At 39.8% G+C, this 26300-nt stretch overlaps 1 protein-coding gene across 2 annotated transcripts in view; it reads right to left on the bottom strand.

Annotated features, from left to right (window-relative positions):
• Positions 1-26300, bottom strand: part of LOC101467135 (AT-rich interactive domain-containing protein 3B) — a 58635-nt gene that overhangs the window by 16586 nt on the left and 15749 nt on the right. For both annotated transcript variants that reach the window (XM_012919842.3, XM_023153140.3), the window contains exons 3-4: positions 12723-12797; positions 11988-12060 (exon numbers count right to left, since the gene is read on the bottom strand). In XM_012919842.3, the coding sequence (XP_012775296.1) occupies positions 11988-12060; positions 12723-12797 (148 nt within the window). The remainder of the gene's footprint in view (positions 1-11987; positions 12061-12722; positions 12798-26300) is intronic.

Genomic DNA, 26300 nt, shown 5'->3' with positions numbered 1-26300 from the left:
CAGTGAAGAAAGACAGGGAAAAGAGGAGGGAGAGGATTAAACACCACATCACATCACCTCATCGTTTTTGGTTTCTTTACCTCTTCCGACCAATTTAGAAATTCCTCGCAGGGATGATTAGATTTTTTTATTTTTATTTTTAATATGACTTTAATATCTTGAAATTCCCCTTTGGAGGGAAGAAAGGAAGGGTGTAAGGAAGGAGAAAAGGAAGGGGGAGGTGTGGTAGCTAGCCAGCTGGAGAAAGACTGGATTACTGGATTCTTACTGCAGTAAGAAAGGTGTCAGCCAGCACAAACAGCCCCTGGCCTTGTAGCAGTGTCTGAACCCTTTTAGAGTGCCGCTGACCGAGACCTTTCTCCTCTTCTTCCTCGCTACCTCAAACACCACGTCTACACAGCAGATCAGACTAAACCAAAGTTATCTCTTGTTTCTTTTAACTTATGTTTCCTCATCTCAATTTAAGTACATTCACTGTTAGTTAAACAATAATACCAGAATATTTACTTCCTTGAGACTGCTCCGATCTTACTGATGATATTTTATACTCTGAAGTGCTGAGATGAAGTTTTTATGAATCCCTAATATGCTGCTTCTGATGTTTTCTGTGCATGTATATTAGATACTACTCTCAATAGAAAGAAATCCTTGTTCCCATCCATCTTGAAGGAATTTTGTCTGATGACATTGCATCTAAATACAGAAAAATATGTTTTCATTTTTAGAGAATACCAACACAGACCAGCCCAAACCCTTCATTAACCTGGGGCAGGGAGACACTGACAAGGGAGATAAGTGTCTGGGCTCCACATGCTGGGAGTTTACTTTATGTAGGCAGCCCCTGGCTGTTTAGTTTATGTTCATACTTCAGGCTAGAATATTGTCAGGACCCTGGTGTTCACTGGGGCATGTTTGTTTTATTTTTAATGCACGGCCAGGGACATAAAAGGTAAAAAAGCCTTGAGTGCATGGAATTTGCTATCTTTAGTCCAGACAGAGCCAAGCCTCACACGACGGACCAATTCATATCAAGTGTTAAGATATGTAGTGCCCTCCACCTAAGGGAAGTTAAATGTAACATTACACTATAGATGCATTGCTATTCTAAGCATGAAGCTAAAGCTGCAGCTGGCAGAGTCACATAAAGAGAGAGAGAGTCATCTAATAAAGTCTATATAATATAAGTCAGTCAATATACTCCTGTATCTCTGGCTGCAGAGGTTTCATTACTTTCATGTCAATAAAATGCAATTAATGTGAGGTGACAGGCAGACAAAGGAAAAAAAGAAAAGACAGGAAAAGCCAAGAAATGACTTATCTTCTGTCAACTGTATTTGACCGCTGCTGTGATAAGGAACACAAAAACCAAGAAAAACAAAGGCTTTCTATTGCTCTGTGAGGTTGAAGTCAAAATAAAGGACGCCACGTAGAATGAATTACACTGGAACAAGTTAAGCCACATTCATCCATCTACAGAGATAATGTGTGACAACATTATCAAGCCCGGCCACTGCATGATGTCACTATACCAACAACAGCACAGTAAAGAGATTAACCAATGTAAGGACTACATAAGGCACCATTATCAGCTTACAGACTTACACAAATAATAACATTTTCTCATATGATGAATTTAACATGTCCCTTTGTTGATGAAAAATTAAATAAAAGGTTAATAAATTCCTTTTTTTTTTTTTTTATTCAAAAGCCAGCAGATCCTCTCTCTTCCTTCATCCAGGTTTTCCTTTTACCTCAATAAAAAGAACAATACTTAAGGGGAAAAAGGCAAACACTCAGTGATGGATAATTCACTTGAAGCTATATTTGCTTAGAAAACAGGGAGAGGAGCTTCTTAGTAAGAATTATTACAGTGAGCAGGCAGCCAGTATATTAAAGGAGCTGTCTTCTGTGCACTGTCAACTGCTCTGGGATCGTGTAAAACATCGCAAAGCTGGCAAGTCTCAAGACAAAAGTCAGAAGCTGTAAATCTCAAAGGCTGCTGTTCACACACTGGGAAGTCTGTCAAGAATACACACAATGACACTATTAGAAACTGAATTTGACAATTTTTCAAGTGCAATTTGTCAAGAAATCTCTGCAACGATAAAGTGGACAAGATTTTATATGGTGTTTTAAGTATTGGTGGATTGACCTCCTTAATCTTTTGACAGCTCTGTCAGTAAAGTATCTCAGAGGTGAGATGGATAGATGTACAGAAAGAAAGACAAAAAGAAAAGAAACATGACTCCTTCTCTGTGGGTCATGAAGATGGGTCACCTGTTGAAATAGAGGGGGAAGGGGATTGAAAAGGTTGGATGGCGCGAAAAGTGAGACGGCCTCTCCATTTGTAACTCAAGTCCCCTCGATTCCCAGAGACCAGGCAGATCAACTGACCAGACCCCAATCAACACCGGAGCCATCAGAGAGATGGATGAGTGGACGGGTGGATGGATGGATAAAAGTGGTGGTTGGGGTGTCTTATGCTGCAGGGTTATTCAAAGTCACTGGTATTTTTAAAATGTCTTGTACATCAGAAAGAGAGAAGGGAAACATACATTCAGCACATTTATCCCAGTCCAGAGAGAGAATATTTTGCTTGTTGATAAGTATATCAAGGGAAAACCTATTTATATAAAATGGGAAACGTTGTAGGACCATGTGTAGTATTTCTGCTTCCTTCAAAGTAAGCCCAAAGCAGTAAAGGAAAAACTCCTTCAAGGTTTAAAATAATAAGATTAGGCTATATTAAATTTAGACAAAGGTTAGGTATATATTTAAAGTCACTGATTGATCGGGACATCCTGACAGATGCTTTCTGTCCGTCTCCTATAAATTGTATTAAAGTCATTAAATTCTGCTCTGCTTAGTGTTTGACAAAAAGTAAGATTATTGACTGACCAATGGTCAACAGATGTTTATGGATCCACCTACAAGTCCTTCAGGGTGTTTTTACTTATCACAGATCTGGTTAAGTTACTCCACCCAACAGCTTTTAATTGAAACTAAGCAAACATTGTCACAGGAATGCGTTTGAAAACATCTGTGGTCAGAGAGATTGTCAGGATGTTCTTTTAACAATTCTTTACCTTGTTGAAGTGCTTGAATGTTCTCTAACAACATTTATCATTACAGGCTGTATGTTTCCAGCCAAGCTGCAGGAACTACTGAAACCTGTTGTGCAACTCATGCATGAAATGTATTTACAATTTGTTCTGTTAAAGCTTGACGTTATTAAAATTGTGTGATGGTGTTTCCTTTTCTGTGACTTATAGCTATGACTGGATTAGAAAAAAATCTATGAGCATGGTACAGATACAGGGGCTAACAGCAGAAAACAGCAAGAGTGTTGCAGTGTGTGAGTGTTGGGAGGGAAAATGTTTGTTAACACATGTAGTAAAACTAATGATACAGGCCTGTACTATGAGTTACTCTCACTTGGAAAAAAGATCAGTGAAAGCTGTTTTGTACACATATTTTTAGTCCTCAAAAGCAATTTATTATAGGTTAAAAATTAGTATGCATGATTGCTATTTACATGTTTGCCAAAACTGCTGGAACTCGTATTCAACAAGAGAATATAAAATGCCATGTTGCCTTTTTATATCCTAATGTCAAACTTTAAAACTAGGCCATATATCAAGGATAACTTCTGCTCTAAATCTCTGCCTAACTTGAAAATCAAGTGAGACTACAGTAACCGAGCAGACTGGCTGAAAACAAACATCTCTGATCGTCCAGTAAAAAGTGTAAAGAATGTATATGTGACAGCTACGAGAATACAGCTTGTTCTACGCATGAAAGGGGGGAGAAGGGGGTGGAGGTGTTTTACTGATTAAGCTGCTGAGGTGAGGCTTAAAATTTTCCACCCTTCAAATTCAACTGAAGCCAGGAAGAGTACGACAGTGAGGGGAAGGAGTACTATTTAGACCAAATAAAAAGAACACAGATAAAGCTTAAAAACAACAACTAGAGGAAGGAGGCCTGGAGACAAATAGAAAGAGGGGAAAATGCCATGGTGCAAACAGACACACAACAGCTATTTAGTAAGTACAATAGCCCCCCCAGGCTTCATAAAAGGACTGTTTTACATGCATTTTTGCACGTTACTTTATGGCTTCAGTTGAGGGCTATAAGTTCTAAGAACTGAAGGCAGTGTGATAGAGAAAACTTGGGTTTCAGGTCTTTCTGCTTTAACCTCCTAATACTCGAACTCTTCCACGGCATACATTTTTAATTTCTCTTTGATATTTGGGAATATTGGGACCCGATGAATGTAAAAACAAAGAATTACCAGATTTTTTTTAACCTGATTTGTGCTTCTAAGAAAAATGAGAGCCACATATAAGGATATTCGTATAAAATTTCGACAGAACAGTGTCAGTATAATGTCCTCGTAAGTGGATATCAGGCCCTTGTAGCGCAAAATGGAATATTTTGGTCTAAATAATCCAAAATGTGATGTTCACATATGTGGACGCCAGGTCCTAGGAGGTTAAAAAATACACAAGGGGAGAAAAGAAGTGGTGAGGTAGACAAACAGGACAAACAGGACAGGACTACACACAAAACATTTTTTCCTCCTTTAGTTATCTTTAGTTGTAGTAACAAAAGTACTTCAGGTTTAAGAAAGGCCATCTTTTGAATTAAAACAGCATTTCACATGTTGTAACTCTGTTGGCTACAGATGCCTGGGTCCGACTATTCCACAGTGGACATAAATAAAACTTTTGGCTATGGACACCTGGGTTCTGCAGGATATCCTGAGACCAAAATACGCCTGGCCAACACTGGTGACAAGTCACTAGTCAAACTAGTTTTTGCTGGATTAAGGAGTACACATGAGGCAGTGATGACTTTACTGATGCACTGAGGGGGCCCTCTGTCCCATAAAGCAAGCTTTATAACACAGCTAACTGCTTCAATCAATGACCACCCGGATTGACGGATAAAGCCATCAGCTGATGAGCACCATTTGAGGCCGAGCACCGCTGATCAATACCGGAGACATCAAATGCTATAAGCCTGGGAGAAAGGGGAATCTGTTCACGCACATAAGGGGGTTGTGCACTCATCTTGCAAATTTTACCTCTTGTCAATGCTAATTACTTTTGACTTCTAAGATCCATGAGAGTGGGTCATATGTTTACCTTTCAGGGTCTTAGCTGATGCTAATGCAGAGTGACTGAAAATGAAATCAACATCAGAAAAAAGCTTTCATTTGTAAGTAACATACAAGTGCAATAAAACCCTTTTAGTGAATTCTCGATAAAGGTTATTTGTTAATTTAGGGCTTAAAACTCTACAATTTATTTTTTCTTTTGGAGTCAACGATACAAAAGAAAGTAAACCACTAGAAAACTGATGATGACACACTGTATACTGCAACACTGAAAATTTTATTTTAAGCCTAACTGCAAATGATGATAACTCATCTCACACTCATATATCACCACTTGTTAAGTAACCACTGGCTTTATGTAATCATGTACCCCAAACAATAAACCACATCAACTAAAGCGCCACTGGCAAAGAGACAACAGCACTTGTGTGTTTCATGTCCATTTCTTCCCTCAAATCAAACGTCTCGTTTTCCATTAGGCACTCAGACCTCTGCTGCTGTGTGGCTTATGGAGCAAGGCTGCAAAGCTGCAGTGGAAGTGAGCTCAGGGCTATTGTACGGGTGTAGGGCTCCTCTGGGGGCTGTAATGCATTTCATACCATCCATCACAAGGGTGTGGAGGCCAGGAAACATTGCTTTAAGAGCACACACAGGACACAGATGGAGAAGCAAGACATGCAGATATACAGATAGCAGAGGCTTAGGGAATTTGCCGATCACAGGAGAATTCTGTGCGCAGAAAGCTTTACGATGGAACCACAAACCCCATTTTGATTGCCTAAAGATTAAATATATTTTATATGAAACAGCACAATGAAGTAAACAAGTTTCCAATGAACACAAATACAAAATTAAAAGCATACATATATTTACAGAAAAGCTTGATTTGGCACAATATTATTAATGTGCTTATGAATCAACTTACACAAATCATTTGTAATTATTGAAATCTCTTACTTTTAACTTTGCGTTTCTTTAACTTAATTTACAATATACACTGCGGCCTACTTCCTTTAAGCAGGAATATACATACTACATTTTAAGTTCCTGTATTGCATACATTGTTTGAGGAACAGATTTCTTGCTGTTTCACTTTCAGCCACAGTTTTCTGAATTTCTTTCTTCAAACCGTTACTATTTTATTCAACTTGTATCACAAGTCGTGTTATTTTTTCCATTCAATAACATCCTCTACCCTATTACTTTCCCATTTCCCATAAGAGCATTCACTTGTAAGTATTTTTCAGTGAGTGCAAAACAAGATGGGTGAATGGACAGAGCAGCCAGCCAGTATTATTTTTACCCTGACCGATGACCTCACTGGGAAGCATGAATCTGTTTGAGGGCCTGCACTTGTCCTCTTGCCTGGTCATATGACCATGGCGATTTAGGGTCTCAAATCCCAGTACAGTACGGTTGTAATTAAAGATGGACAGCACAGTGGCAATCTAGGGCTGTGGAATAGTCTGGCCACAGAACAGAGGAAATAACAGGGGGTGGAAGTAATTGGGGGCTGGGATGAAGAAACACAGAGAGGAAAGGACACAAAGAGTAGCCTTAGTTGGAGGAGAAAGAAGCAAAAACAAAAAAAATTAAAAAGTCACAAGATTTTAATCTAAGCTTCCCACAATAAACCATCCCACACGCAAAACATCAGGAAAACTACTATTTCCTTTTGTTTTGAAGGAAATGGATAACCACTCTAGATGCTTGTGCCCTTAAGGCTGGGCTGTAATTTGGCAGGGGATGGGTGGGGTTTGCCCAAACCAAAGACAATCTCAACCCTCAAATGTATCAGGGCAGTTACCACCAAATCTTTGATGAAAAATGCATGGGAGGATGTGTCCAAAAGGCAGAGTTTCATCTCTTCTTTTGGAAAATGATTAGAAAGCGGTGGTTGGAATCTATGTATCATTTGGGTTTCCACCCTATGCTGAGAGAAGGGCCCCTTTACTACCAGTTCTAATCTTCTTGTACAGTTCCCTCATTATCTTTCAGTCTGATTGGTAACCTCAGTCAGTTTCAGACCACTGGCAAAGTGCTTTGAAAGGGAAATCAAAGAACACTGCGTTCTCCCATACAAGCTGCCTGATGTCTCCTTTAACCTCTCCTCAGTAACCCTGGCACCCCGTCTGCACTCGGCTCTTACTTCCATGTTGGCCACATTCATCCCTCATCCTTTCTTTTGTCTTTTTCACAGACATCAGACATGTGACAGTCACATGTCTGATGTCTATCAGGGTTACCATATCTAAAAGACTTGCCTCCACTTATTTAGAGATCATTAATCATTGTGCGTAGGACAGGAGGCCCCTTAATCCAGCCAGTCCTTCCTTCCCTCGGTCTCACCAAGCAAGCAGGCCACAGTGCGGCCCTCCAACCCTATCCCCCATGGTGTTATCAAGTTTCAGCGGTTGTAACTGTAGCACAATAAACAGAGAGGGGAGGAGAATTCAGTGGGTGCAAAGGAAGAGGACGGGAATGAAAAGAGAGGACATAATGTCATTTCTTCTTTCTATTTTATTGGTGGATTCTGTGTAAAACATGCTTCACAGGCTTTAAGGAGAAGATCTGTCATGATTCAGATTATAACTGTAATAGGAAAACAAGGTTATCACAAAATTATGAATGAAAACTTTTACATCTACAGCCTTTTACCTGCCAAATCAATTAGCAGGATTCTAGTTCTGCCCCTACACCTCACCACCACCACCTGAAAAAAAAAATCCTTTTAACTATAACCCAACACTTCATCTGAAATGGACAAATATGCTCACAAAACCTTGGACTTTGTTGTTAAACCAACCAGGTGCTGCCACTTTCCAGAAGTTGTGGGGTGTTAACTAAAGGAAAACGAGTCCATATCACAGAGCCAGAGAATGTTCCTATTGTGGTGTGGTGTTTGTACAGAGGGGCTGCCTGTTACGAGGGCCAGTGTGAGGCTGACCAGGGGAGTAATATAATGCATACGTGGATCCCCCAGAGCCCATTCATGCTGTAATTGGTGCGGACAGAGCACTCGGTCTCTGGGTTACAGTTGGGGAACTTCCTCTAATGTCCTGCTGGGAGGCCACTGTTCCCACACCACAAATACTTCAAATAAAATCCATCTAAACCTTGGAGCGAAAAATGCTGTGCTTTGTAAAAGGTAATACAAAGGCATGTTTAACATTTGTTTTTTAGTCAAAAAGAAATTGAGTGTAAAGGAATATGCAAATAATGCTACGTCACTAAATTGCTGACTTGCTCTGTTTTGATCAAAATCCCTTTAGTGCCATTTTTCTGTCTCCTGCAGCAAATTCTGGGAGCTTCAAAGGAACAAACACTGCTCTCCTCGTGCAATTCACTGTGGAGCTACAGCTAAATAAGAACCCTTCATTTCATTCTATAAATCTTCCCCTAGCCACAACATCAGGACTATAATTTAATCACACAGACAAGTCCTGCTTACCACTTTATTACTATTAACAGAGCTAAATCTGGGATTTTCCTCTAAAATAACTCTAAAGCTGTGATAGCACAGCATGTGGTCCCTCTTAAGCTGAAGCTACACTTCCAATTAAGAGTGTCACACTGAGATGGATCTTGATCTCTGACCACGATGTGTGTGGTTTTCTGGTGAGAGGAGAACGAGTAAAACACTTCGTGGGGCGGGGCAGGGGTTCTCGACTGGTGACTTCACTGAACAGGAGCCTCTCTCTCTCTCCCTCTCTGGCTCTGTCCATCACAGCTCGTGGCCATTAATCATCTCAAGTGGACAGCACTGACAGGCAGTTGGCTGCATCACTCTCTGAGTTTCTTCCCTTTTTTTTTTTTCTTCATCGAGCAACTGTTGCCTCATTTACTGCCTGCTCCCCCACCTTCTCAAAAGCCCACCTCCTGGTCCAAACCCCCATCCCCAATGACAAAGCGGTCGAGTGTCAAACCAAAACAAACAATCACCCATATGCTTAATCGAAACCTTTGAGGTGGTTAAAAGCATCAAGCCACCGCCAAGCTTTCTTTGCAGCAATTGGGGGTGAGACAGGAAAACCTGTAATGGATGTAATGAACAGTGATGTCACCGTAACTCATCTTGGCTAATATCCTCCACCCGCGCTCTTTCTATGTGAGCAGCCCTAGTGCATTTACATGTACATGTCAGGCCATTAGCTAATGTTTCTACCTGGAGCAAATGACTAATATATACATGAGGGTCTCCAGCTGAATGAGGCTGAGCTCCTTACAAGCAACAAATAGCACAGAGGTCAGTGGTGAAAGCTGGCTGGGTTCAGTAATGGATGTAACAAATATTCCTCTGACCCTACAGTGGTCATCTGTGACAAAAAGAGGCAGGGGGTTGTATGTGTGTCTTCTGTCATGTCTGTGATTCAAAGCCCATCAATGGGTTCCCTTTACACTCAGACTCTATTTAGGACAGCTGGTAAAATTCCTCAAGCATTAACGCACAGACACGCACACACACAAACACATGTGCCTGTTTTTAAGCAGCAGAGGCAGGAAATGCGAATCCCTCGTAAGTTTTCCTTCCGCCGTTTGCTTCCCTCTCAGGGCTCAGAGGCCCCACGCCAAGGTGGGAAAAGCACTTCACCATTTGTCTCACTCTCGCCAGAGTTTCCACTGGATTTAACTTAACCTCACACTCTGCCTCATTTTTCAGAGTCCACTTGTAATCTCATTCAATTTAAGAGGTATTTTCCCTTTGCTACGCCCTTCTTAGAAAGTCTCAAATAATGACATTGCATTTAAAGAAAAAAAACAAAACAGGCTTCCTAAGTGCTCTTTAATTACAAAAAATGGACTGCAATAATCTTGACAACATATCTATGAAATGAAATGGAGGGAGGAGCCAATGCACAGAAATTAGAGGGTAGCGTGAATAAGAGCTTAGAGAGGCTTGCTCTTCATCTCATTTACTCTTGGCACTGAGTGTAAAAGAAATCCAGCCAAGCAATGCCCTATGATTAAGACTCCGGCTTGAGGGACAGCATAGGTCAGCCAAGTGGCTCCTGACTTAAGGGAGGGGTGAAGACGGCACTCTAGTCTAGCTGAAATTATACCCTCTCTTGTACAATGGTTTCATCAAGTCTCTAATGTCATATCCTGCATCTATATTTAAAGCACTGTGCAGCCATGGATATTTAGATTTCAACTTTGCACTTGTAACTGTAAAATAAAACTATTCAAATAAATAATACTTTTTAATCTCACAATATCTTTCCTTTGTCTTTTCAGTATCTTTCTCTTGTAGATGAGCACTCTGGAAATTTAGTGATAACTGCAACAACTAGCACTGACTCTTGGACTCAATATTGATCACCTGTATTAATGTTGACATGGGAACCTGAAACGCGTAAGCCGATTCCAGTTACACTCACGATAATTCTCTTTGGAAATGTAATTCAGTTAAACAAGTTAAACACCAAAGAGTTACCAGGACTGTGCTTTGTCCTAATTTACTTTATGGCAATATAATTTACAAGTTACATGTTAATTTGTTTGTTTTAAATCAGTGTTATTATTCACTCAATGTTTGTGCTGACTCGTTTCAAACTGCATGAAAAATAATGTGACACTGTAATCAGCTAGTTATCTGCTGTCAGGTGGCGATTTAGTCAGGTTGATGGATTTCTCCATCTGACCAGCGTGAGTAAAGGGTCAGGCAGCCACTCCCAGCGTCTGCCACTGGACAGAGATGCTAACAGGGCCTTGACAGATCCCGTCCCTCCCTCTCCTACTCGGCTTAATTCATCACCCACCAAACAAGACCTCTGGGTGGTAAGACCTAACCAGTCTCTCAGAAGCTGCTGCTCTCGTGCACCTTAGTGGGTAAACACACATATGCAAGTACATACACATAGGTGTCGATGCACACGGGCCCATTTACCCAAAAAAATAATAATTGCACAAAGTGATCATCTGTCAGTCCGACAAAACAAACTATGCATCAAATAAAGTTTCACTCATGTACGGTACCGACCACTGAAGCCTGTAGCAAAACATATTGAAGTGAACCACACACACACACACACACACACTCACAGATTATCATCACCTATCACAGCCTGCCAAAACATAATGTGAAGTATGCACCACTGTAATAACATTGTGATTCACCTTGGGAGGTATTGCTCAAGCAGTGTAATTTGCTTTGCAATAGGTTTGTCTGATAAAAGCCTAAGTGCATTAGCAGCCCTGGTCAGACAGGTCTCGTAAGCAGTGTCAAAGCAGCACAAAGTCAGCTGATCCATGAAGCCTGCTGGCCAACTAAGCTAGGCCACTGCCAGATCCACTTGACTCTGATGCTACAGAAACACAGGATCAGCTGAGGCAGATCTTACCTGCTGATACCTTATGGCCTTTATGCTTGAGAGGGGAATTAATGAAGTATTTCTCAGCCAGTGTGTGAGTTGTTTAGTGGCAAAACATGTTTCACTGGCATCAGACAAGGAGTTACATTCTGTATGTACTTTCATCCTCGTTGATTTTGTATGGCTTCTAGCAATTGTATGAAGAAGTAATCTATTTGTGCTGCAGGTGTGACATTGCTCAATCAACACTGAAATTCCTGGTGCTCTCTAAAAAAAGAAATTAACTTTAGTAACACATCTGTGGCAATTCCCATAGAGTCACACTGAAAGTTAAAGTTTAAAGCACCCTACATGTTTTGAGAGTAGGAATGCAACAATATAATAATTTCCATCTCAGAAAATATTATAACTTTGAAGTATAATGATGATAACTTGTAGTCTTCCTTAAAGTCTAAAAGTTATCTAGGTCCCGAATAAACCTCCAATTCAATGCTCCATCCAGTACATGCCAAGCCACAGGATCTGATATTAGTAAAATAATATTTTTGTATGCTTACCTCTTTTTTGCATGAAGGCAAAGAGATCATCCAAAAACTCTTTTCTTTTTGGGTCATTATCAAGCTCATACAGCTGTAAAGAAAAATAGAACGTTATTAGGGTACTGTTTGCTAAAAGTAGAGCTGTGTGGCTGCTCAGCCACAGTGTCTACTCAATTCAATTTTATATATAGCACCAAATCACAACAACAGTCGCCTCAAAGTGCTTAAGTATACAGTTTATTGTCCAGTGCTTAATCCTGAATGTATTTTCTCTACTGCTCTTTTTAATGTTAGACTGTATGATGATAGTTCATAATAGCATTGCAAAACGTTGTAATTGCACCATTGTTATGACTCATATACTCTATACATAATGTTTGTCTGGAAGACATTTGTTCTTTTTTCTCCCTGAAATGTTCTTTTTAGAACACATGCTTTCATCTCACTTAACCACAAAACATACATGTCAGCAGCTAACTGTTATCTTTGAGGTGTGCACAGATGAATCTTTCAGGCTTCGACACTTTTAGTTCTTTGAAGCTGGCTTAGAGTTTCAGGAACACATAGATCCTGCATTTTTATAGTTCTGCAATTGTATAATACTTCAAAAGGTTGACCTATATACATGTCCCACATGTGCTACTGAAATGAGAATGTATGTTATCACATAACTGTCATAAAGGGCTCCTTTTGCTACTTTTGTAACAAAACTTTTGGGATTTTATTTGTTTTTTTCCTTGATTTTGTTTTCACCTTAGCAAAGTCTCTGGAGGCCTCTCCTCTTCCTCTGCTGCTGTCAGCCTCATCTGCCCATCCTGCACTGCCATTCTGCAACAAATGAGAGTAAATACAGATGAGGTCAGTAAAAAAACGAAACAAACAAATAAGCAGGTTTTCACACATCAGCTCTGGATAACTTTAGGTAATTCAAGTTTTGACACAAAACAGGAGACAGTCTGCTTCAGATGCATTCTAACTACTGAAATATACAAATTACTGAAAATACTACTGAAAATGCTCCATTTGGGTGAGTTGGGAAGTTGGCTGCGTAGAGCAAACTTAGAAATTAGCTGCACTAATTTCAGGTGGGCAGAAGTAGGTAATGTGTGATTTGACAATCCCAAATAGGCACATTGTTAACTGCATCTCCACTGGGAAATTTCGACAAAATGTTAAGGCTCCAGTCTGTGGGTGCTGAATCGGCTGAGGAGACGACCCTCTCTGTGTTGGACTCAAACCCTTGCCAAGGAGTCCATAACATAAAGAACTTTGCCGTAAATGTGAATGCTTCCCATTGAACCCACATTCTTCCAGTTTAACATTTGTTTAATCAAGCAAAAACATATACTGCAACACTAATGTATATACAAATTTATTATTTTTAGAAAACTGACTCATTTCCATGAAAAAAAAAAGTATTCATCTGTTGTTACACCAAACATTTATTAAGTTAAGCCTGAATTCCCTTCAAATAGTTTGCAACAAGCTTTAAAAGTGGCGCATTCGCTAAGCTAGATAGGACAAAGTACAATCTGCAATACACACTTATCAAAACAAATATATACTCAAAGACTAAGGGTGCATAGTCCAGGGGTTGAAGTAGTAACCTCTGGAGTTATGGTACCTCTGAGCTCCTAAATCCCCCCTCCCCCTTCATCCTCAAACATCTCCATTTGACCTAAACCATCTGCATCTGGGCCTGCCCTGCCCCCAACAATGTCTTCCGACCCAGCTGGATACAAGGGCCCCCCATCCTTCAATCTTAACGCAGCTGTGACGGGTGGCCAAGTTCATGGAGTGTAGATGGCAGTCAGGAGGGGCCAGAGAAGGGTGGGCTGGTCAGCAGCCTTGGCGCCCACACATACACACACACACACACGTACACTCACACACACATACACACAAACGCAAAAGCTGATCAAGGCTATGTGTATGTTTGTGAGTGCAGGAAGGGGGGGGGGCCAATGGCCCCACAAGACGGGAAGGAAGGAAAATAAGGGCAGAAAGGGGTGCACGGTATGTGCCGACCAGGAATGTCTCCTAAAGACAAAACCTATAAAAGCATCAGGAATCAAAACAAGATCCGTTTGGAGGGGGACGTTAATAGCTGCAGCCTGGAGTCTAGTTTCAACCAGGAGCCCATTGGTCAGTGGCAATTACAGGGCCTGAAACAAGAGCCAGGGGGGCAAAGGTTGTCAAGGCCCCTGAGAGCAAGTCATTTTCACCCTCTCACTCTCAGTATGTGTAACGGTTGTCAACAATTGCTCCCTATACAAATACCATCAGCCATCAAGTTGAAAACCTACTGCAAATGGTGGGTTTCAAGGCAAAAGCATGAAGACAAAATGAGACATCTGCTATTTAGAAGGGCAAACATGGTCTGCACCACACCACAAGCACAAACTATCCAATGCTGCAATGCTGTTAACAGGGGCAATGACGACATGTGATAAAATGTTTTCTTTTCCTTGAGCAACCATAAAAGGGTTTGTTCGAAAATGCTTCCCCTGTGTAAAAAACGTATAGTTCTAAAGTTCAATGTTCAAAACTTAAAAAAAAAAAAAAAAAAAAAAAAAATCAACACTACGTTATCCTACTGGACTTCACAGACTGTGAAGTGTTGTATTGAAAATGTGTGCACAACAAAACCTTTTTCATCATCAAAAACAGCTTCCTATATTATACAATCTCTTATATGTGATCCAGATTAACATATCATGTAAAAGTAAACATAAGTTATGGTACATCTGAAGGGCCTATAGACCTTTGCTCACAATTGACCACGTCTGTTAAACTTTAACCATTATAAATGATTATAAGGGAAGATAATTCACATTGCAGCCATATGTAGTTCTACATGGTTAGGAAAAAACTGCTGGCAGCACCTTTTATACAAACAGGATGTTCCCCATTCTGTGACCCCGAGTTCAATATTTCAAGATCAAGATGGTTACATTTCTGCACTGAGAGGACACAAAGTGTTTGTTTATTGATTCATAGTCCAAAAATTCTTACTATTTAACAGGTGCTCTTATTCAAAGTAAATTATTTTGGGACTTGCAACATTACAATTAGCTCCCAGTTCATCAGTGTTAGATGTTAAAACAAAAGAAGCAGACTGTAGCGTATGGGTTGCAGGCACGCATACAAACATCACACTTCCCTGAGTGACACTTGTGTCATGGGAGTGCAGGGGTCAAGGTGTTCCTGATGTTAGCCTGGAACAAAGGTCTAAAGTGACAGAACACCAGTGTCCAGTCAATGAAAGGCTTACTGCTATATCCTCACTTGTGAGTACATCTAGTCCCATATCTAAAAGACGAATATAATAATATTAAAGAAAATGCTTTCCACAGTTGACATACTTTTTCTAATCTTTCAGACAATACAACAAGAGGCACCAGATCTTCTATTACTTTGTCTAATTATCTATTCCTCGTTCAGTGAAAGGAGTAACATCTAATATCTAAGAATTTACTAAAGATGTATTTGCAGACCAGTGGTTATTAACATTTCATTCCCACCTAGTTGCCCACACATATACCTTCTCTATGCCTTAGGCCTATTATTCTCACCGCATTGTTCATGTTGCGTGCAAACAGCGACAACAGTGTCGCTTTGTACCATTTATACCAGCGCTGAGGGTGTCAGTACTCTCTGCAGTGTTCTCCTGAATAACCATTGTCAGCAAAAACAAAAACTCCACATCAAAACCTCCACAACAAGAGGTACAGGAAGAGAAGACGTCAAAACCAGAAACAACGAAACAGAAATTATTTCCAGAAAGTCTCATCTCTCTGTACAACAGTATTAATTTCATGGATCAATAATTTTCTGCATATTTTCATCTAATACCTTTTTTCCTGACGAAAGCGAGACAATAACTAAATAAAAACTAATGCAAGAGGATGATAAATACGATGAAATGTACTGGCATTTTCATCAGCAAATAAAAACAAGATGAAAATGCGATTCAATGATCAAATCAGAACTAATTAAGTTGTGTAAAAAGGCAGGAGGAGTTTTGAGGTGATCCAATCAGAAGTAATCTCCTTGTGCAGTAAGGTTAGATGCGCACATTTGAGCTGCTGCCGCAAAGACAGGTAGTGAGGGGGGAGCTCGCATGCTCTCAGTTTCTCATGAAAACGTGACAAAATTTCAAGAATGTCAAGATTTGGGAGGAAGAGAAGAGTAGACACATGGACACGTTCAACATTTGATGTCAAGGAAAATAAGACGCTTTGTAAAACGCGTGGAACAACTCTCCCTGGAAAAAACATGGCAAACTTTTACACTTGAGACTTTAGTGAGCTGAATCAACTTTGGATTTAGTCTGTGATAATCTTATGATAATTAGGCTTATTTCTGACTAAATATCAGAATAAATGTCTAAATTATGACTAAAACTAAATGGCATTTTAGTCAAAAGACTATGACTGAAACTAAAACAAAATTTGCTGTCAAAATGAAAACCGCTGTACATCTGAATCTCTGAGCTTCTGTACTGAAATATCCTTAAAATGGCAGCAAAACTAGTCACTGTTTAAGCAAGGTTTCAAAAACTGAGATGCGTACGAGCGGCCAAAAACACACCAAAGTGCAGCTTATGCCAGTTGATGTAAATTTAACTTTTTGTGGTGTTGTTTATGAGGCTGAGAACAACGAGCATAAAGGGTAATTACAGTTTCACTGTTGTAAACAAAGGTGAAAGATGAGGAGAAATGTAATAATGTGACTACTTTAAAGTTTATATGTTGTTGTTTTTTGTTTTTAATTTAAAAACACACAATACAAGCACACATTTAAAACCGACACAAACACACATTAGACTACTGCAACTGTGGAGTGCTTTCCTGCTCTAAACCACGACCTTCAGTTTTTCCTCTTCAGCTGCAATAAAGGAAAAGTAGAGTGGCTGATGTGATAAAGAGCAGATGGTGGCCAAGATAAAAACAGTTAACTGCAAACTAACATGTGATGAAACAGACAACGACTTTAAAAGGTATTATCAGTTACTTCAACTAGACATCTTAACCAAAGCCACAACAACTAACTGCCTTCCTGCTAAAATGAAATGTCTGCACCACTTTTCTGGATCAATGTTGATGTTTTTACAATACTTTTTTGGTCTTTAAACCAACAACTTCAAAGTAGAGGCGAAATAAGATATCAGTTTTTGGCTGACGGATAACCATTTCCACATATATTGTCCAATATGTCTGCATATTAATATTTTTTCCATTTTGTCACCAGATTATATTACAGAAGATAAGCACTGATGATATTATAAACTGTCTTCTCACATAATGTATCCATCAGAGTAGCTTTGACTCTAATCTACAGTGATGAATGAAGTGAAAACTGAATGAAGGAAACTACTCTTAACTAGGGATGAATGTGGCATGCTGAACAGAAGCCTAAATGTTGCTTCCCTCACTAGTTTTCAACAGAAAATTTCTTCTTTCTATCTGAGCCAGGAAGCTGTAAACAAGCAAGGCGGAAAGTAAGACAGTTCACAGCCATAGAAACAGCATAGCTCATCAGCACTTTGAAAATGAACAGTTGTACCCAGCGTCAGAATCAGCAAGCATACAAGCAAGAAAAAGAAAAAGAAAATAGTAAGGAAAAGAAAGCTACTTCTTGAAGAATGTGATTAATGGTTTGAAATGATTGAAATGATTAACACTATTAAATTAGTCATTGGAAATATTCTAACCCTCAGTGATGCCTGCAGCACACAAACGTACATAGTGACACTCCCCTGTTTTCATGTTAGGTTCCTAATTATTTAAACATTATTGGAAAATGTATTAAAATGTGACATAACAAAAAATGGAAAATAGTGTCACACTATCTTTTTGTATATGGTAAAAAAAATAAAATCAATAGCTGGATATTTTACTCCCTAAAAATGAGTGCCGAGCTCAGGCTCTACTATGACAGATTCCCTATAATTAAGTCTTAGAGTGTAAATTCAGCTGCCACTTGTAAGAATGTGAATACGTTCAGATGGCTCTATAGAAGACCCTCTGCTTCTTCAGTTGGGTCAAAAAAAAGCACAGTAAGATGGAAGCGATTAACCCTGAATAGACATGTTGGCTCTTGAATTGAGACCTTGGTCAGCTGAGGAATGTTAACACTATGTTGTTGTTGTTTTAAATGCTAGAGTGGATAGTGAAATGTTGGAAACACTCCTTACGATAAGTCGATTCATACCCTACATCACTTTCAGTGCTCAACCCAGAAAGCAGTTCTTAAAGAAAGCGATTCCCACACCCTGCTTATATTTATGGCAGTCATATACAAGGCCTGGCTTGTCTGATATAATTTGTAATTGCTTCAATGAACTGCTGGAAACATGTGTCTTTACATTAGCACCTATACTTCAAGTAACTTTTTTAGTGCAGTATAGATTCTAGACAGTTTTTACATTTTGAACTTATGGCCAGAGTATATTTATGTGAGCTAATATTTCAATTAGGGTCAAATGATATTATATATCTTTTCCAGGTATGGCACGTGTATGTGTGTGTGTCTATGCATTTGTACTAGTTACACATGCGGATGTCTATACGTGTGTGTGTGTGTGTGTGTGTTGGGTGGAAGATAAACAGAAGCCTTCATATGTTTAAACAGCCTGTGTTCTCTCGCCGTTTCTCACATGCTCTTAGCAGGTTTACTGGACAGGCTGTGGGTGGCCTAATCACATTACGGCCATACGTGACTGACTGGCACAGCGCCAAATCAGGGATAAGAATAAGGTAGATGACCATTAGTGTGCAGGAGTTTGTCATCCCACAGGGGGATGAAGGAAAATCTGTGCACACGTTGACATACAGATCACACCTCTGTGCCTGGACAAGTTCTCCCCATAGAAATCGTTTCTAAATGGGGGCCAAAGCTTCCCAGAGATGATGAACATTTTCATAGATTGACTTTAAAGACTTTGTAGCACACAGGTGAATAAAAACCAGGCTCCACTATAAAGCTAAAGCTAATATTTAATTATGCAGTTTTTGTTAAATCATCTCAGTAAAAAGAAAGAAAGAAAAAGGTAGGCACTGACAGAGATAGCGTTAATCTGCTGGTCCTTGAGTAAAACATGCAATTTTGGCAAAAAATAAAATAAAAATGCAGACAAATGCAGTGTGCATTTGTGCAACATTACTGCCACACATTTCAGTGCACAACCTTTAACAAGCCGACATTCTTTGAATCACCCTGCACTGGACAAACAACACAGCACGCACTCATACTTGAATGTTGGTGAATAGCTTGGAGGTAATTCTACTCAGCCATTATAGAAAGATGTCTGAGGAAGAGCCACCATTTTAGTGAGGCCAGGCATGCCGGAACAAGAAGGGTTAATGGCTGCTGCTTGGGGAGAGGGGGATGGATGGCATTGATTGCTCAGGATGTTGACAGCACTTCTCCAATTTGATAGCGGTGCTGTTATTAGATGAAGAGGCTTGCTCTTAATAAAAGCATCATGTGATTTGCCTTCACTCCTGATGAAGGCAGATGGAGGAGACTCAAATACCAACCACTCAGCTTAGAAAATAATCACTTTTCAACTAGTTGGGAATTGTTTTAAGATATTAAAAGCAGCTGGGAGGAAAAATAGACTAAGAAAACTTCCACATTTGTTTTTTAAAACAGATTAGCATCCATTTGAATAGCCTGTAAGCAGTACTGCATCTGAGGGAAGTAGGTCGTTTTCATACTATAGATAACAGGTTGATGACTGTTGGGATGGGAGTAAAAGCAAGCTCATCTAAAGCATGGAGTACAAAATAGTTGTTGTTCTGCAGACTGCAAGAGTGACCCTGTAGACTAAACAAAGGCTAATGACAAGAGGCGCATGTCTGTGCCATATTAGAACCCTGTTAGCCCTGAGACATACCCATAACCCCCGTCTTCCTTATTCACGCACCGTTACAGCCCTGTGTCGCACCCTACACAGCTGAACATTGCAAACCAAGTCCCCTGGGCCGCAGCCATTGAACAGGCAGTCCAAATCAATAGCCCTGGATGTGCAAACACAGGGAAGTCCCCAGCCCCCTCCGGACGCAATCTCACAGCATAAGTCAATACTCATCATCCTCAGTCATCTACCGCCAAGCCAGAGAGACTAAGACGAGGGCAAGATCACTGCTCCCAGAGTTAACCTTCCTCTGCACCTTCATCAACACAACCTTACTTTAAGTAACACGGCACAGGTTTTCAAAGAGGACCCTCATCAAATTGCTGTTTTACTAAAATAAACAATGTAAGGCAGCCACACCTAACCTCAATGAAAACAAAATACATGCTCATACAAGCAAAATCCCTATAGCAACCGCAGGCACTAAATGAAGGGCAACAGAAAGTTCAGTGCGAGTTCTGCCAGAACAGATAGGAGGGAGGTTGGCTTTAAATTCACCAACATTCCTGTACACCAGAAACAGGATCTCACAATAACAGGAGAGCCCCTCTCATCCCACAGGTACTCTTAACATCTCATTCCCGGACTAATCTTTTTTAGCCAAATTGCTGCCTGTCAAAACAGTTCAGCAAAGAAAATCTTTTAAACAGACACGGCAGCAGTAATTTAATCACAATCAAGGCCTCCAGCACATATCTGGATTGCAGCCAACAATAGTGATAAATGGGAAGTACCCACGAAAGAGGCTACAGGCCTGCTTTGTTGTTAAACCTGATTTTTTGGATAGTTGACTGAAATGGCCAGTAATATTATTCATTGTCTGCTATTAAAAAAGCTGGTAACAATGCAACGTGCAGATCTGAAATAAGTAAATACAAGCACGTGTTTATATTTCTGTAATAAACTGGACATGAGATTAAAGAAGATTACATTTACAGTTGTTTATTTTCTCCCAAATAAGATGACAATTGCTGATGTCTATTTGTAGTATCACAACAGTTTTGTTTTGCACAGTGTCCCAAAACAAAAATAGTCACAAAGAGCTTTAAATTTATTTTTGAAAGATTTATTTATTTATTCTATCGGTGTCAAAAAGGCAAACAAACTAAAAAAAAAAAGTATGTTGATAACTGGTGCATCCCTAGTTTTCTACATTTACTAGAGAATAAAAGCCTAGCCATCAATTAGCCCATCTGCCAATTTGCCTTCACGATCTCAAAGAAAGTGAATGTGCTTCCTCTCAGCATGGCAGTAATAACGAACAATGTCGGGGGCAGACATCTCTAATCCTAATCAAATAATTGGGGTCTTGATCCCTCTGTAGGACTCCAGGAATCATTTATTGGGGCACTGTCTATCAGGAGGGGGTGGAGGGCGAGTGGTGGGTGCATGGGAAGTTGAGCTGAGTGGATGGCGTCCTTTATCTCCTAATTACTGAAAATAATCTCATGGTGAGCTGGTCATACACCACCGCCAACAAAGGGCTAATCGTGATCCCATGTGCGACAAGATGTAAGTAAATCTCACTGCCACTCGGGAACATATGGTAAAATTCTTGCTTACGGCCAGATCCACTCCTTACTCTGTGCTCTCATTAAGAATTATTATGGAGCATAAAAAAGGTCACAAATCACATGAGAGCAGACCGGCAGCAGAGAACAGGACCCAGGGGCGTGCCTGCCTCTGAGTGTCCAGTCATGTTTGAGAGATTTCTGGCTTTTAAGGGAACAGACAAAGTGGCGGGGACAAGGGGCTAAACGTCCAGGGGCAGAACGTGTTGCTACCTGCCCTGGCCTCAGCGGTGCTGCACCTTTGAATAAGCCACTGAAAAACAGGCCTTCAGGCAAGACCACCCCTCCCTCCATTAATCACTCCAATTACAAAGCTGAAAAAGAGAAACAGAGAAAAAGAAAGGTGTGGGGGGTGAAAGGTAATGGATAGAAAGACAAAGATAGACAGGTAGTCAGGCACACAGATGGGAAAAACAAACGTCCAGATGGATCGATGCATTTGTACAATTTTAAAGCCAGAGAGTGTGAGAAAGTGGCTGCACTCGAACCAAAAAAGATAGACATGAGGAGAGAGGTGAATCTCCCTATTTAGTCCTTGGGTAAACATGTCTGTTGGTGACCAGCAGGTCTGGTTTGCCAAATAAACTGCATTTGTTCAGCTCCAGCCCTTTCACCAAGACACCACATTCCACAGGCAGAGGCCCCATCCCCCATCACATAGCTGGCCCCTCTCGCTGCCTCACACAAATGCAACGTTTGTAGGGTGGTGTGGCCAGAAGTTCACACTCATTGGTTCAAAGACCCTTTCACAGGCAAACATTTTAGTCAATCACATACAGTACTTCATACTTTAACTCCTTACCATAGTGTTTATAATTAAAACTTAACTTTAAGGTAAAACATTGGCCCCTTGGTGCCTATCCCCTTTGCTTCCTCTATCATACTTGATAGATATTAGATTATATGACAATGACACAAGAGTATGAAGATTCTCGAAGAGCTTGAAAGCTAATGGCTGGATAATAAATGTATATTTTGACTCCACGTGTCACTGGCGACTCTTTAAGCGAGAAGCCATAGCACTGCATTGAGGCTAAAGGAGCTATTAGCTACTACTTCTAGGTTAAAAGCTTTGGTTAAAAATACCTTGCATATCTCACATCTTTCAAAGAGCAAGCATCCACTTCACCCCCACGTTAATGGCAGCTGGAGACATCACACACACCTGATAGGCCTTTATAGACATTTTCATTATACTGACAGTGGCAGGAACTTGATATATTCACAATCAAGTAAAAAACCTTCACGTCACATTTAATTACATGTGAAATGACAAAGGTCGCAATGCCTGCAGTCAGATGGGTAAATTACTTCTTTGTCAGGCTTATAACAGTGGGGCAGATACGGGCTGGGGGTAGGCGCGCTATCTGAGACGCTAATGTTATGACTGCCTCTCTGAATTTGCACTATCAAATGTTAAAACCATAAGCCCAATTCACAGCTTTATGTAGAGTCTAATCGATAGGATGTGATCGCTCTCTTCCGAACCAAAGGGATCTGTTTCCTCTCAGCTAGCGTTAAGTGTGCAGGGGCATTCCACCGCTGACAGGCCAGCACCCCCTGGGGATCGGGGCCGAGATGTTGCAATCGTCACGCATCTGGAGCTCATCTCCACAGCCCGTCAATATGCTACATCTTTACTGGGTGCAGAGAATAGCTGAAACGACCAAAACCTTGAAACGAACAAACACTAAAACTCACAGTAACTGTGGAAACTACCAAATCAAAACTAAAAAAAAATCAAAGTGTCTGTTGACAGTTTAATAATGAGAAAGCTATCTTTGTAACAAAACATACTCTTCCAGAAATGCCATATCGTGGTTGTTCATTGGGATCAATTGTGCTTTGCAGAATACTGCAAATACCTATAGAATAATGTTGTTCACACTTCTTGATCAACCAGATTCTTACTTGTCATTACTCAGTCACCATTTATACATTAAGATATAGTGGAAATGGCTTGAACTTATAACCATAATGGTTCTACAAAGCACTTGAAACTATTTCTTATTCAACAAATCACACGAAGACACACCCAAAGCAGACGAGCATCTATGTAAGTCATTGGCAGGCCATCGGGATCAAACAGCTTAACTTGCATTTAGCCACACCTGCTTCCACATACATTTAGCATATGCATTGATGAGCCATAACATTAAGACAACTGTCAATGTCAAGTTAATAATCAGTTCTTGAAGTTGATGGTTTGGCAGCAGGGAAATGAATAAGTGCATGGATCTCAGGGTGGCAATGGACTGACAACCAGTTAGAGCATCTCCAAAAAGACAGATGTTGTTACCTGTCTGCAATAATTAGCAGCTACCAAAAGTGGCAAGTAAATGAATGACAACAACTGATTCCATCATCAGCACACTAGGCCTCTTAAAACATGGAGTGAAATGGGTGGTCTTTGTGGCCCACTCCCACAGAAGATCACATGGATGAAAACCTTAATACTAGCGAAGAGCTTCAAAACACTGTAAAAAAGCTTGCATCGCAATCTCCTGTCCACCACTTAAAAGTACCCGCAATAGACATGTTGGCATTAGAACAGGATAATGGAGTAATGGTAGACATACACCGCTTGAACATGAACATGTTATTCTCTAACCGCACTGGCTACTTTGAGCAGGATAATGCACCCATTCACATTTGTGTTCAGGAATGGACTAAGGAATATCACAAAGAGGTGTTGACTTGGTGTCTTGATCTCTTGAAAAAACAAGTTCAATCCATGGAGGCTCCAATTCCCAACTTAGGGCTAAAAGGATCTCTGACTGTCATCATGTCTGATACCAAAGGACACCTCTAGACATAGAGTCTGTACCTTCACAGGTCAGAGCAGTTTGGGCAGCATGAGGGGACCTACATAATTTTGTTGTTGTTGTTGTTGTTTGTTTGTTTTTAGTTGTACCAGAATATATAGAGCAATGAAAAAGTATTTGCTACCTTCCTGATTTATTTTCTTTTAGTTTTTTGCACATTTGTTACACTTGCATGTTTCTAATCATTAAACACATTTTTAATACTAGATACAGATAACCTGAAAAAAGCTGTTTTATTTGAGAATTTCATTTATTAAGGCCATGTGTGAAAAAATACACCTAGAACTAAACTTCCCTAACACAGTAATTGGTTGTGCCGTCCATGACAGCCAACATCGCAATCAAGCAACTGCAATAATTTGCAGTGTGTTTTTCACATCACTGTGGAGGAGTTTTAGCCAATTCTTGTTTGCAGAATTGTTTTAATTAATCCATATTAGAAGATTTTCGAGCATGAACAACCTATTTGAGATCGGGACAAAGCATCTTAATCTGATGTGAGCCTGGACATAGGTCACTCGAAAAGCTTAATTTTAGCCATTCAGGGGTGCGCTTGCTAGTGTGTTTCGGATCGCTGTCCTACTACATAATGTGTATCATCTCTGTCTAATATTACAATTTTTTTATGATCTGAAAATTTCAATTCGACAAATATGCTAAAGACTAAGAAATAAGGAAAGGGGCAAATACTTTTTCACAGCACTGTACATATCTTACAAAACTGAGTTTAGAAAAGGTCCTGTGCAAGTTCATTTTTTTTCTGCACAGGCTGGTATAAAGGGAAATTTGGCATGCAAGTATTGTGCTTAGTCTATCTAAATATTTAAATCTGAGCCAAATTTTTTATTTGCTTTTTATACTAAAAATAGATGTAAATGTATTTAGGCAAACGTGCAAATAGAGAGTTTACACGGCTTAAAAACTGTGTGTTTTGTAAACTATGCGTTTCCCCTCCCACTGCCTTCTGCAGGACCACCTGCCCACACCAAGGTAGGCAATCTATAGATGAAGAACTGAAACCTTGCTCTACATTTAGACAGCAGTAGCTTCATCTCTCAAATGGATGGGGAGTAATGATAATCGCCTTGAGGCAACTGTTCTTGTGATCTGGCATGATACAAACAAAACCGAATTGAACTTAAATAATATATAAGTATTTAAATATTAATTATTATATTTATATTTATACCTAAAGATGACTAATATTGACCGATTTAAAAACAGAAAACCCCCACCTCCTCGCAGCTTCAACCTCAACACCAAAAGCTCGAGACACTTTGGAAAATATTTGGTCACTTACTACAGTGGTGTTCAGCTTAAAGTATACATAACTGCAGATTAAATACAGCTTGAAAGACATGATAAATAAATACATAAATTTAAAAAAAAGCAAAAAAAAAAAAAAAAAAAAAACAGTGCAGTTTTTATATTGAAATCAATTAACATTTTGCCAGTGCCTCAAATATATGAAAAAGAAAAGCATGCTAAACTTTCACAAACATCATTGTTGCACTTTCATTTTCTATCTATGCGCACCCACTTAAAGTATGCATTCACAACAGCTTATTTCCAAATTCTAAATGAGAAACTTAAATTACTGTCTGCAAATATTACATTTCACTTCATATTTTAATCCTTTTGGAATTTATGAACGTCTGCCTCCACACATCCTTATTTTACTGAAAGCACAGGGCCTCTTTAGGTTTTCTAATCACATTTATTTAGGGCAGGAAAAACCTGAGTTGTCTTTGTTTGACCAGATGGCTGGCTAATTAGGCTGGCTCCACTGGGGGTTGGGGGGACTCCCAAATCTGTGACAAACATTATTGAAAAAAAGTCCCATGTTTATGCTTGTCTTTTTTAGAAAAAGAGCTTCTTCGGAAAAGATCAATGCCTGGGCACTGACAGCAGTATACATTATATTTTGACTAATAATTGAACTCAACAGAAAATCTCCATACATTACAGGCTGAGAAGAAACTGAACAATGGAGGTGTAGTTTTCTTGTGTT

The sequence above is a fragment of the Maylandia zebra genome, linkage group LG1 (genome assembly GCF_041146795.1).
Source record: "Maylandia zebra isolate NMK-2024a linkage group LG1, Mzebra_GT3a, whole genome shotgun sequence".
Classification (NCBI taxonomy): Eukaryota; Metazoa; Chordata; class Actinopteri; order Cichliformes; family Cichlidae; genus Maylandia; species Maylandia zebra.
Note: the sequence above shows the minus strand (reverse complement) of the source record. Positions and strands in the feature narration are given on the sequence as shown.